At 33.9% G+C, this 13,221-nt stretch overlaps 1 protein-coding gene across 1 annotated transcript; it reads right to left on the reverse strand.

Annotated features, from left to right (window-relative positions):
- Positions 1 to 5,714: 5,714 nt before the first annotated feature.
- On the reverse strand, positions 5,715 to 7,286 carry LOC132179463 (polygalacturonase-like). The gene is made up of 4 exons (XM_059592193.1): positions 6,852 to 7,286; positions 6,371 to 6,660; positions 6,033 to 6,261; positions 5,715 to 5,933 (listed from the first exon to the last, which is right to left on the reverse strand). The coding sequence occupies exons 1-4, from the start codon at positions 7,284 to 7,286 to the stop codon at positions 5,715 to 5,717; spliced, it is 1,173 nt and encodes a 390-aa protein (XP_059448176.1).
- Positions 7,287 to 13,221: the final 5,935 nt, after the last annotated feature.

Below are 13,221 nucleotides of genomic sequence, written 5' to 3' on the forward strand. Positions count from 1 at the left end.
GGAAATTTATTAAAAGATTTGCATGCTCAAAATTTTATTTATTTTATTTTGTATCATTAATTTATTAAAAGATTTGCAGGTTCAAAATTTTGTTTTTTTTGGTTCAATATGTATGAACCAGAACCAGTTAAAAAAATTGAAACGGTTCAATTTGATGTTGTTTCTTCCTTCTCTCTAACTACGGAAACAACGTTCTCTCTAAGGCATGCTCTCTGTTTTCCTCTTCTTCCAATGAGATTGAAAGTTTATTTGATCAGTTTTATGAAAATATATGTGAGTCTGAACTATGATTTAAGGTATGAGATATTCGAGATGAATGTGTCTTTGTGCTTTTATGTATAAATTTTTAGCAATTGTGAATTGATGATCTTTAGTTTGTTTCTTGAAAAAAATTTTTGTACCAAACACCGTTTTAAATTAGAGATTAGGTAGAATATGTTTCCGTTTTGTTTTGTGAAATTTTTTGTTTAGCTTTTTTTTTTTTTTCATTTGCTTTTTTGAATGTTCAAAATTATGAGTTTTATTTGTATTAAAATATAATAGGTATTACACCAAAAATATTAAAATTTTATGCTAATTTTATTTTAATACTTTGATAATCAAAATTCATGGTTTCTTGCCTTCTTTTTTTTCTTTTTCTTTTTTTTTTTCTTTATGCTTTTCATTTTAAACTACACATATGGGGACGAATTTAGGTTGTTTTAATTTATTTTTTTGATTAAGGGAAGATTGAAATGATTTATTTGTTCATGGTTTCTTGCCTTTTTTTTTTTTTTTTTGTTTTCTTTATGCTTTTCATTTTAAACTACACATATGGGGACGAATTTAGGTTGTTTTAATTTATTTTTTAGATTAAGAGAAGATTGAAATGATTTATTTGATTGCATTAAATATTGAGTGAAAGATTTTTTCATTTTTGTATCCATAAATTTTTTTTTTTTTTTTTTAAATATTTGTTATTTTGCTTTGTATTATTTTTTAAATGTCCATAATTTTATGAGTTTTATTTGTTTTGAAATATAATAGGTATTACACAAAAACTTATTGGGTTTAAGGTTACTCTCAGTTTTGCTACCATTCTCAATATATTGTTATAGGGTTTATGGTTACTTTTTCCTTATTTTCTGTTATAATTTATATATTATTTTTCATTCACATTTCTTATTGTTCTTTTGTAAATTTAATTGACTTTGTTGTTCATTATGTTTTTTTTTGTGTTCCAATATTCCTTCTATGATTTTTTATCTCTTTCTTTGATGAAAGAAATAAAACAACTCCTATGAGAATAAATATTTTAATATGTTTTATAGGTCTTATGATTTAAGGGTCTTATGTTTTTACTCATTCCAGCTGATTTTAAATTACACATATGATAATTTTTTAATATGTTTTAATTTATATGGATTAAAACTAAAATTATATATGGTTCTTATGATAGTATATTTTTATGTGATTTATATATTCATGTAAACTTTTGTGTAATTGTGTCACTATGTTTAACAATATACTGTTGAATAACATTTTGTTTTGTTTTGTTTTTTTTGTTTTTTTTTGTATATTGAAATTGGCATGATAGATTTGACCTATAATAAAAAATACAATGGAGATGTGTTTTAAGTTTTAAAATCAAATTATTCTTTTTATATTCATTTACTTATCAAAAAGTTTTAAAATCAAATTATAATGAATAATCCCGCGCATGGCGCGGGTTTTAAGCTAGTTTTCTTTATAAAAGAGTTTTGTCCTATTTTATAAGACTAATTGCATAGAATTCTATTATATTTTCTCTTTGCTGTTTTTTATCAAGAAGATCAAGGGTTATTCTATTACTCTTCGTTATTGGAAGTGCGTCCTTAATGAAGATAGACGTTATAGTCTAATCCTGGGAGGTTGCGTGTCAAAGAATCCGATCGCACCGAGTTATACACTCTGGGAGGCACAAATCAACCTTTAAGGACAACGCTCTTGTATGATTCTATAGCACATTGTGAGATATTTTCATAATCTACATTTCATCTCTTGTATTTTATTTATTTTATTGTTAATTTTTAGATTGAAATGATTTTATATCAATGAGAATTTGTACACCATCCAAAATTATTTCCAACACCATGTAGGCACTAGTACAAAAGTAAAGGAAAATACAAAATACAAAGTGCCTAAAATTGCATTCTATGCGGTCTTAGAGAAACAAAATCATCAAGTATCAAATCTGAATCGAAACTTTCAGCAATTTCCCTTTCAATGTAGACAAGTAAATTATCTTCAAAAAATTCATCTTCCATTTTGTTACGAAGTGTTATTTTAATAATTGGTTACTTCTCATAATCTAATGATATTATAATAAAATTATTAGCATATTCTGATAACTATTAGCGTAAAATGAATTAATATAAAGAACAAATCCAAGATTGACAATAATTTTTTGAAACTCATTGATGCTTGACAAAATCCTAAAGTATATATAAAAAAAAAAAAAAAAACAATATTGTTTTAAAATAAGATAAACAAAATGATGAAAATGAGAGATATATCTCAATTAAAAAGCTTAAATTATAATAATATAACTCTAGCCTTCACAAAACCTTAGCAGAGCTTAAGGAAGTGCCGCACAGCTAAGGGGGAGGGGTTTCTCCCCCTCCCCCCCTCCTCTCTTTCCCCCTCTCTTTCCTTGATCTGTTCCCCCCTCCCTTCCCCATTTTCCTTCCCCCCTCTCTTCCTCGATCTGTGTTTCTTTTCTTTTTTGTGTTTGTTGTTGGATTTCACTTTCGTTTCCCGGTTGTTGTTCTTTGTTTGCTTGTTTATTTTTTCTTGCTAGGTGTTTGTTTGGGCACACTTTGTGGGTGCCGCTCATGGGGGATTCACTCAAACTTCCCCCCAATTCTTTGAGTGCGCCGTCGATCTCCTCCGAGCTAGCTTTGCCGTTTACTGTCTTCTGCTGGGTCTTTTCACGCGTCCCCACCGCGATGTGCTTCCAGCGCCATCTACGCATCGGTTTCCGACAAGCACGCGATCGGCGTTTCTTCTGGCTGCTGTCATCCGCCTAGTGTGCTCCTATTTTTAAATTTTTAGTTGTATTGCTTTGATTTTCCCTATATTTTTCTTGTTTTCTTGCTACTTGTAATAAGACCACGTCCTCTCTCTTGATCTACTCGCTTGTTATTTTGGTCAGGACCCCTAGGGTTGTGGATGTGAACGATATCCTGGCTTTCGGGTTCAGGAGGATGTGTGTCGGCATGTGGTCCTTTTGATCTCAAGGTCGAGGAATAAAAGCTACATATGCATTAGTTTGTGTCTGCCTAGCACAGATCTGTTATTCTAATTGAAGATTAGTTATAGGTTAGTAGATGTTTGGCGTCTTTGATGTGTAATCTTTAAGTTACGACTTTGATCTTTTAGCTTCGGCTAGGATCTTTCAGAACGTTATGTTCTGTGATTGTAAGAGTTTTAATGCTCTTGATTCCTCTATTAATGAGATAAGAATAATTTTCCTTCAAAAAAAAAAAGAAGCTTAAATTATAACCAAGACAAATTAAGGGCATTGTCATAACCAAGACAAATTAAGGCGTTAATGACTTTAATTATAAACTTTACTCTCAACTTACTCGATTGGGTACTTGGATTATGACAAGAAAATGCTAAATATTGATAAATAAACATTAAATTTCTTGACCTTTTTTTTTTTTTTTTTTTTTTTCATTTTTTTTTTTTGGTAACAAAATTTTGTTACTTGTGGCGGTAAACAATTCATGCCAGAAAAATACTTTAATTTTTTTATTAGGGGCGACTGCCCCCAAGTCGCCCCCATTTCTCTCTACCACTACTAAGCTATCTCTTTTATGTATTAAAGTGACGGATTTCGGCTTACATACTATTATTAAAGGGAAGTGGTATGGAGTCAAATAAATGAACTCAGAAAAATTTTCAAACTAACGTGGCAGACCATGAGTGTGACAAATAAGGGAGAGGAAATTGTATTTTTTTAATTTAAAAATCCTTGCCACGTCAGTTTGAAAATTTTTTTGGGTTTATTTGTTTGGTTCCCTAACACTTCTCGTTATTAAAATAATAGCATTTATGCTATAGTTTAATCAACGGTTAATATTGAATCTTAAAGTTGACTTACTTTTAGAAGCTTTTAATAAAAGAGAGAAAATGAAAAGAGATTTTGAAAAATTTAATCTTAACCATTGATTAAACTACTACATTTATATAAATAACAGCATGTAAATCAGATGTATCACTTTAATACATAAATTTCGAATTGGTGTAGATTTTTGAAGATGCATGCATGGTTAATGTAACGGCCAACAAGTCCACAACACATTGACCGGTGGAGACCATGTGTAACATGTTTTATTTAGTGTCGTTTGATGGTCAAATCAAACTTCTGCCAATCAAACTTGGACACAAGCTGGAGCCGTCCTAGGATTGCCCTCTAGCCTTAGCTATCACCCACCGGAAAATTCTAAACCACACCATTTTTACTTCACACACACACACACACATATATATATATATATTAAATTAGTCCATGTGCATGAGAATAAGAAAAATATATGTTTTTTTTTTTTAAAAAAAAAAAAAATTTTTTTTAATGATCATATTTTTGAATATTCATCTTATTCTAACGGTCATATTTTAAAAAAATTACATTTTCTTAACGTTCATATTATTGAATATTTTTCTTATTCTAAGAGTCATATTTTTTTTATAAAAAAAGTCATATGCTCTTGATATAAATAAGAATTGGGTGTGTTGGGATGGTTGAGAGTAATGTGAGAAAAAGAAATAAAAAAGGGAGGAAAAATTTTATTTTATTTTTTTATTCTTTTGGTGAGTAACCTTTTTTTTTTTTTTTGATATGTCCACACAAGGGAAGGGGGAGGAGGGATTCAAACTAGTGACCTCCGCTTCATAAGGCGTGGTTCACAGCCGATTGAGCTACCTGAACTAGTAACCTTGGTGATTGAGTATTGTTCACTCACCAAACAAAAATCTCTAATTTGGTGAGTCTACTAAAGATGCTTTAAAAAATTGACAAAATTTGTTAATATACCATATTAGCACCAATCATACTATAACACATGTCACAATATGATTCGTACTAATGTGACATATTAACGAATTTTGTCAGCTTTTTTAATGATAGAGACTTTTTTTTTTTTTTTTAGTGGTCAAAATCTCAAACCGCATTGACCAATTTCACATTTTTTCCAATAATTAAATTTAAATTGGAGGAGCTATTGTGATCCGACAGTAAATGAAAGTGAGTCTCCAAGAGATAGTTTAATCAGCTAAAATCACGTTTAATAAAGTGGAGGTCACTAGTTCGAATCCCCCTCTCCTCTTTTGTGAATATGTAAAAAAAAAAAAAAATAAATAAAAATAGTAAATGAAAGTGAATTCTCTGAAATGTTTATCATAACATTTACAAGTCAATGACATGATGCTATCGAATATATCAGTAAATGCACATATTATTCCTTATCTCAAATTAAAATATATATATATATATATTGCCACACTTTTTTTCGTGGGATACTAGGATGACCCAACACTCAACAATGGAAGCATTAATATGTGCGTACATGTGGTGTGCGTGCCCACCACTACAATAAAAGACAAATCTCCCATTGTTCAATTCACCAACATATATATAATCTCAGACGTGGAAACTAAATATCAATCCACGTATGAAAATCAATGTAGTCTTATAGGCAGCTGTCGGGCATGAGTATTCCGCTGCTGCTTCCAACTATGTTCTTACACGACGCCGTTGCCGCCTTATTCATGTACGTAAGCTTGACGTCTTCCAATCTGATCCCTCTGCATGGACTGCTTGGGCTACAGTCAAATGTCACACCCTCTGACGTGGCAGATGTTCCCTTTATGTTTCTGTACGTCACTCCACTGATCTTCACACCCGAGCCCTATTTTTATAAAATGAAAATGAATTTAATTAAGCTTAATTAAACTATTAGAATATTTGGTAGTTTTGCTTAATTAATTGTGATGGTTAATTAATTTACCTGGGTAGGACAACCTTGGTTGTTGGGGCAATAGTTCTGATCAATGATTATGGGGTTCTCAACGTTGTTCATAACAATGTTTTGGAATAGAATGTTCCGAACAAACCCGTTGCTGGGCCTGGCCCATGACTTTATTCGTACCCCATTATCCGACCCACTGAATACTGCGTTTGTTACCGTTACGTTTTGGACGCCAGCTTCATTCACTTCCTTCCCCAAGCTGCCAATGCTATCACACATATATATACAATTTTATAATTATCACTTGTATATAATTACGCAAATAAATGGTAAAATTATTATTTTTTTATTATATATATATATATATATATATATACCTTATTCCATGGCCAGGGCCGCACTTAATGTTCCTTATCAACATGTTCTTGGTGCCGGGGCCGATTGATATGCAGTCATCTCCGGTTTGCAAGGTGCTTCCCTGGATTGTAACGCCAGTTGATGTCTGAACATGAATTCCATCGGTGTTTGGGCTCTGATCAGGTGCAATGAGCTTCACATTTCTAATTTCCACGTTGTTGCAGCTATTAATTACAAGGTGACTTAGCTGACTGTTGATGGACGTTAACCCACTTATCACAATGTTGTTCGCCCCATTAAATGTTATCGACTGCATTGGAACAAGAACAACACACAAATTATAAGAATTTATTTGGGTAATAAGTGTTATTCAATTCAAATGAAGTAACAGTAAAAATCGGTATTTTAGTCAACAACAAGAACATATAAAAGAACAATTATATAATAGTCGTATATATAAGAGTTTACTAAAAAAACATTTATTGTATATAGATAACGTACTCTAGCACCGACGGGACAAGTCTTTCCAGATTTCCTGCAAGCCCAAAAGCCGGCGCCCTTTGCATCCAGCGTGCCGCCGTAAACCGCTACTTGGTTCACCTGAATGAACAAAATCCAGTAACCCGAGTTCCCGAGAGCGCGATAATCCAACGGAGCCACAAGGGTGCCGTCAATCTGAACGGTGATTCTGCTCTTGCATGGGCCCCTAAAAACGGTTGCTTTCAGCAGGAACCTCCCTTTGGGGATGTAAATGGTGGACGCTCCGGCTGTGCTACACGCCGACGCCCATGCCTTGAGGAACGCTTGTGTTGCGTCAGTTTTTCCGTCCGGCTTTGCACCAAAACTGACCACGTTATTATAGGCTGCATTTGACAACTGAATAAACAGGGCCATGAAGAGGAGGGAGAGAAAACAAGAAATAGTGAGGTTAGCCATTTTTGTTAGCTCAAGAGAGAGAGAGAGAGAGAGAGAGATTGAAGTGGGATGATGATGATGATATGGCATTGGCAATTAAAGACCACGTATTTATAAAGCACGCACGACATCGTTTAGTTTGCTTCTTTGCATGATTTAGTTTGATGCTTCTTTTTGTCAAATTGTTGTTTAAAAATTAATAAAGTCAAAGAAAAACATTTATTTGCACGTTATAGATCAAGTACATGAATGTATGATACATATGTACGGCGACAGATTGTGCTATTTAAGGTATGAATCAAGAAGACAGGTGATAATTAAGTTGTCACAATTATGTCTCTAAGAGGTAACTCAATTGGCTAGGATCACGTCTAATGAAGCGGAAGTCACTAGTTCGAATTCCTCATTTCTCTTCTTGTGTTAACATATTAAAAAAAAAAAAAAAAAAAAAGTTGTCACAATTATAGAATATATCATGTAATTACAATTAAGTGAATGCAGCTGCAGCCATAGATGGTGAGAATTAATAATATTGTATGGTGAGTATTTGGTTGGAATTAGACGATGGATGATGGCTTACGTAGGGGGTGAGATAATGTTTGCATGTGAAGCACTCATAGCATCCTTTTGGCCACGTGAAACGTGGAGGAGTAACGGGCGGGAAGGTCGCCGAAGTTCAAGTGGTCAACTCGCATTTGGATCAAATGTGGCAGGACCCACACTTGCCTAATTATTTGCATGTCTAATGTGGCGGGATATTATTGGCTCAAAGAAGTCGTTGGAGCTGGGAGCTGGCATGGCGGTTATATCCTTCAACACCAAGTAACTAACCTGGCATATCAGACATCTCCGTACCCACGTACTGGCCTACGTACGTATTTACTTTTGGTATATATTTATATTTCAATATTTGTATGTTTAAAGTATGTATAACGTAAAAGTGGCATTAGGATCTGGATTAGGATATATATATATATATATATATATATATATATATATATATGCGTGAAATTTAATGTTTTCACGAAGCTTATGAATACCAACAGAGAAAGATCGATGATGAACAAGAATATTTTTTCAGGTAAGTTATGACCCATACAAAAGGCGTAATGATTCGGACACTGTCTTGAAGAGAGACCAAGTAAAATAGACATGTTTATAAAGATCATAGCAAAGAGAATATCTTCAATGTGGTCGATGCACAAAATCCCTGTTTTGTGCACACCATTCAATAGTTGACACATTAGCCTATTACATAAACTTAAAATGAGAACAAAATACCACAATAATTCATATTCTCATAGTTAAAAAAAAATAAAAATTAGAAGTGGCCGCCTTGGAGGAGCATCAGCCCATGGGGGTGGTGTGTTACGGCTAGACCCATAGGTCTGGCCGTTTCTCCGACACCGGAGTTCCTTTTTTTAGCCTTTAGGGTGATAAATCCTTAAAAGGTTCACTTTCCACCTCTAGTTTTTAGTTTTGAACCTAAAAACGAGTTTTGAGCCATTAGAATCCGATTTTGAGATATTAGAATCCGGTTTTGAGGCATTAGAATCCGGTTTTGAGGCATTAGAATCCGGTTTTGAGGCGAGACACTATGGTTTCAGGCGGGTCATGGTGAGACCCACGAAAGACACCCAGCAACCCAACAACTGTTGTTGGTGCTGCTTCATGATCCACCGCTGCCAAGGACCCAAGCCACCCTATTAAACCTCCAAATCGGACTGCAACGTTGCCAATCTCCACACCCGCAAAGCCACCAATCCCTAGACAACCAGAGCCCCGGCCACGCTACATCACCGATCGTCGACCCGCTGCATCGCCGGACCTCTAGACCCGTGGCATCGTTGATCTCCAAAACAGCCATAGCATCACCGGCCACCCAATGGCCTGAGGTGGCCGCACGGTCCACCCTAGACGGCGCCATCTAGATCTGGCCGGGGGTGGCCGCGCGCCACCCCAAAAGACCGCCGGATCTCTCTCCCTCTCTCTTCGCCAAGAACTTACTGGTAGATTGGGCTTGGTGCCGATTGTTGGGTACGTTGGGCAGGCTGGGCGTGGGCTGGGAGGGGTGCCGGTGGGCTGGGCGTGGTGCCGACAGTGGGCTGGGCGTGGTGGCGGTTGGGCATGAAGGACGATGAACTGGGTTGGGCGTGAAGGATTGTTCTTTGTTGGTTTTGATTTATGATGAATTGATGAGAGTATAATCAGATGTAGGCATACCTATTTTCTAATTTGCTAGATGCTAAGTCGTCATTTATTGTGTGGGTTGCACAAAGGTGACTTTTGTGCAACATCCACACAAAAGACGCACTCCATAGCAAATTCTCAATATGTGGTTCCCTTCTCTAAGTTTAGAGAAAATGTTAAAAAAATTACAAAAAGCCACCCACAACAAACTTTCTATATCTCCCTTAGACATTAGGATCGCTACAGTACAACCCAATGTATAGGGTTGCATTGTAGCAATCATTGCGCTTATTAAAATATAAACAAAACTCATTCTCTCTCGTGAATCATTAAAAAAGTAGAAAAATAAAGAACTAAAAAAATGAAGAAAAGTAAAGAATTGATATTTAATTAGTATAGGGAATGATAAAGGGAAGTTATTGTGGAGTATATATATGTAGATAGGAAAATAAAAAGTAGTTTTGATCGTTAAATGTAGGGAAAATGACAAGGAAGTTGCTGTAAATGCTTTTAGTGCACAAACAACACTTAATTTGAGTATTGTGATGAAGAATGCGTACTAATTGACTCAAAAAGTGATGAGTTTTTTTTTTTTTTGGACATATCCTCACAAAGAGAAGAAATGAGAGAGAGATTTTATATAGTGATATATTCGCTTTATGAGATATTATCTCTAATTGATTGAGCAACCTTTTGAGGACAAATAATGATGAATTAGAACGAGAAGATAGCTCAACGAATAGAGGAAACAAGGGCTATATAAGTTTGTTTGTATCCGGTCCAGGTCTTACTATTGGCTGCCTTTTTTGTTTTTGATAAATGATGATTTATTAAAAGGAATGCTAGATCATTGAATTGATTTATGGAGTTTGGATTTGTATCAAATCAATCTATATATGGTACAAAAATTACCTTAAAATCCTTGTGGTATACTATACTCCCATATCAAATCAATCATTCCATACAAATTTCGTCATTTTTTTTTTTTTTGGAATCTTTACAAAATTATAATTCTACCCTAAAAAAAAAAAAAACTTTCCTACAATCAAAGTTGGACCAAACCTGGAGTGATCATTATAAGGTTTTGAACCAGGCCCTGCTGGGCTTTCTTTGTAATAATATCCACAGACAAAGGCCCACTCTTTTAATAATGGCCTGCTATTTGTGTGACAGCTTCACTTAAATGCACATAATATATATTAAGAGGAACTTAATTAAGAAAATTCAGCTTAATTAAAACATCTTAATTAAGCAGTCTCCAAAAAGTCAAATCCTTGGTCAAATGCTCATTTACCCTTTTTCACAAGAGGCAGTTGATCCCAGAAGAAACCCCACGCCCATGGTGACCTTATTGGGTTGGTCCTTAATTAAAGGAAAACCCTCGCAGTTGCTTTAGTTAGTTGAAAACCGTTGAAGTGTAAATAATTTTGTTGAAATTTGATTTAAGATAATCATGTCTTTTTCTTGACCCATAAGTCATATATATATGCTCTTTCTTTCTTTCGGTACATAATTAGGGATGGATATGGACCAAATTCACTACTACTACTCACTATATATATATATAAACTTTCCATAAATTCAATGTAGTTAGCGTAATTTAAGCCCAATTAGCTAACATGCCAATATGTTGTACTGTACGTATACCTAAGACGTAGTTGAGAAAATAGTAATTATACATATTCATGTTCACTGCATTTGAATCCTCATGTTTCAACGATTTCCATATATATATATACCTTTTAAAATTAGCAAGAGGAAAATATTTAAAAGCTTTATCTGAAAAAAAGATTAGGCTAAAAAGTACTTTATACTTTGGTTAGAAAAAACAACCATTGTCATTTTACCATATATGGAGAAGCTATATATGATTAATGTTATATAGATTAATCCTATATATATATATATATATATATATATATAGGATTAATGTTATTTAGTAGATTGCGCGCTATACGAATGTTATACAATTAGTATGATGTAGAAGCGAAAATCAATTGTTAACACTACAAAAAAAATCCAATTTTAATGACTAAAAATTAGTGACGTTTTCAAGGCCAAAAAAGTCACTAATGGGGTGGTGACGTGTCGATAGCGCCGTGGGTGACACATCAAAAATCCAGGAATCACTAATGGGATTTAGTGACGTATGGTATTGACCATACGTTGCTAAATGGTGATGTGCATGTTAAATTCCATATATCACCACCTAAAAGTGACATGCCAATCTTGACACGTCACCATGTTGGTGACATGTCATTTTTGGCACATCACCAAAAAAGTTGACGTGCCATTACAATTTTAAACAATTATAATTGTTTTTTTAGTGACCGTTGATTTGTTGTATAGCAATTGTAAATTACTCTACTAGATATATAGCATTACTATATATATATATATGTGTGTGTGTGTGTGTGTGTGTGTATGTAAGCAATCTTTTAACAGAAAGCAATTAATTATTGATTGTATAAAAATTATATATATATCCACATTCTCTTTCTTCCTTCCTCTTATTTCAATCGAAATAAGACTTATTAATAGGCAACATGAATGTATAGAGTTTTCGTGTATATATATATATCCTAAATGGTTGGATAATTTGGAAGATCATGTGCTTATAACCCTAATATTGATTCTATGGATGTGCATCAATGTCAACGCACATGATCACATGGCTACCTTGTCGCAAACAAACATCGCATGCATGCAACAGGGAAACCCTGAAACAAGGCCCAAAACAGTGAGATTGGCTTCTGCATGCATGCGCATGGGGATCATTGATAATATTGTATATATGGAAGACATGAACTCCAAATACTTGGTTTTTTATTTTTATTTTTTATATTATATATTAATTCTTTCAGACAAAAAACTTATTCCTTCCAGGAGGACCATCGATCCTTGTCTGTTTACTGCCCAAGCCTTTCACACCCACGATTTCTGGCTTCATCGTGGAAATATATGCAACTACTCATCATTGAGCTAGCATACATGTGAGCTTTCCAGGCAACATTAATTGCACAAGCTTTCTTTTACTTGTCTTTCAATGATATCTCAATTATATAATCATTGAATTAAGAATTTGAAAAATATAAGAATTAATGTGATCAAATTAATGCAAAGTAATTATATTCTAGGGTGGTGATCATTTAATGGCTCTAGAATTTTTTTTTAAATGGTTGAGTACACATTAGGGTATAGCTATAGGTTCGAATCTCGTAATGATCAAGAATTTTTATGTTCAATTAGTGTAAATTACTTTGGTTCTTATTGATGTCTTTATAAGGTTAAGTCAAGCTTTGACTCAATAGAACTTGAGAGAGTGTTAATGGTTCTTTCCGTCTAAACTTCTTCTGTACAGTTCCTAGCAGATAAGTGCTATTATGTCCGCACCCAACTATAATAACTACAAATGATCTCCCCACTTGCCTTTTTAATTTAAAGAAAAAAAAAAGCATCTGTACATGCATATATATATATATATATATATATATATGTCGTTTAATTTATCTATCAGATATCATGTCCTATTGATCAACGCTGAGAGAAAATTTCTGACACCATTATAATCTAATCTGCACATGGCCGGGATCGATTGTATACTTGGGTCAGCAAAATCCTGTGGCTAATTAATGCACTTTATCCCATGATTAGCCTACAATTCTTTTTCCTTTTTATTTTCATTCTAAGCAAACTGGTTGACGAAGCTGATAATCATTGAACATGCATTTGTAGCGTGCCACGATTATCCCATTATTCATCCCTA

Source organism: Corylus avellana, chromosome ca4 (assembly GCF_901000735.1).
Source record: "Corylus avellana chromosome ca4, CavTom2PMs-1.0".
NCBI lineage: Eukaryota > Viridiplantae > Streptophyta > Magnoliopsida > Fagales > Betulaceae > Corylus > Corylus avellana.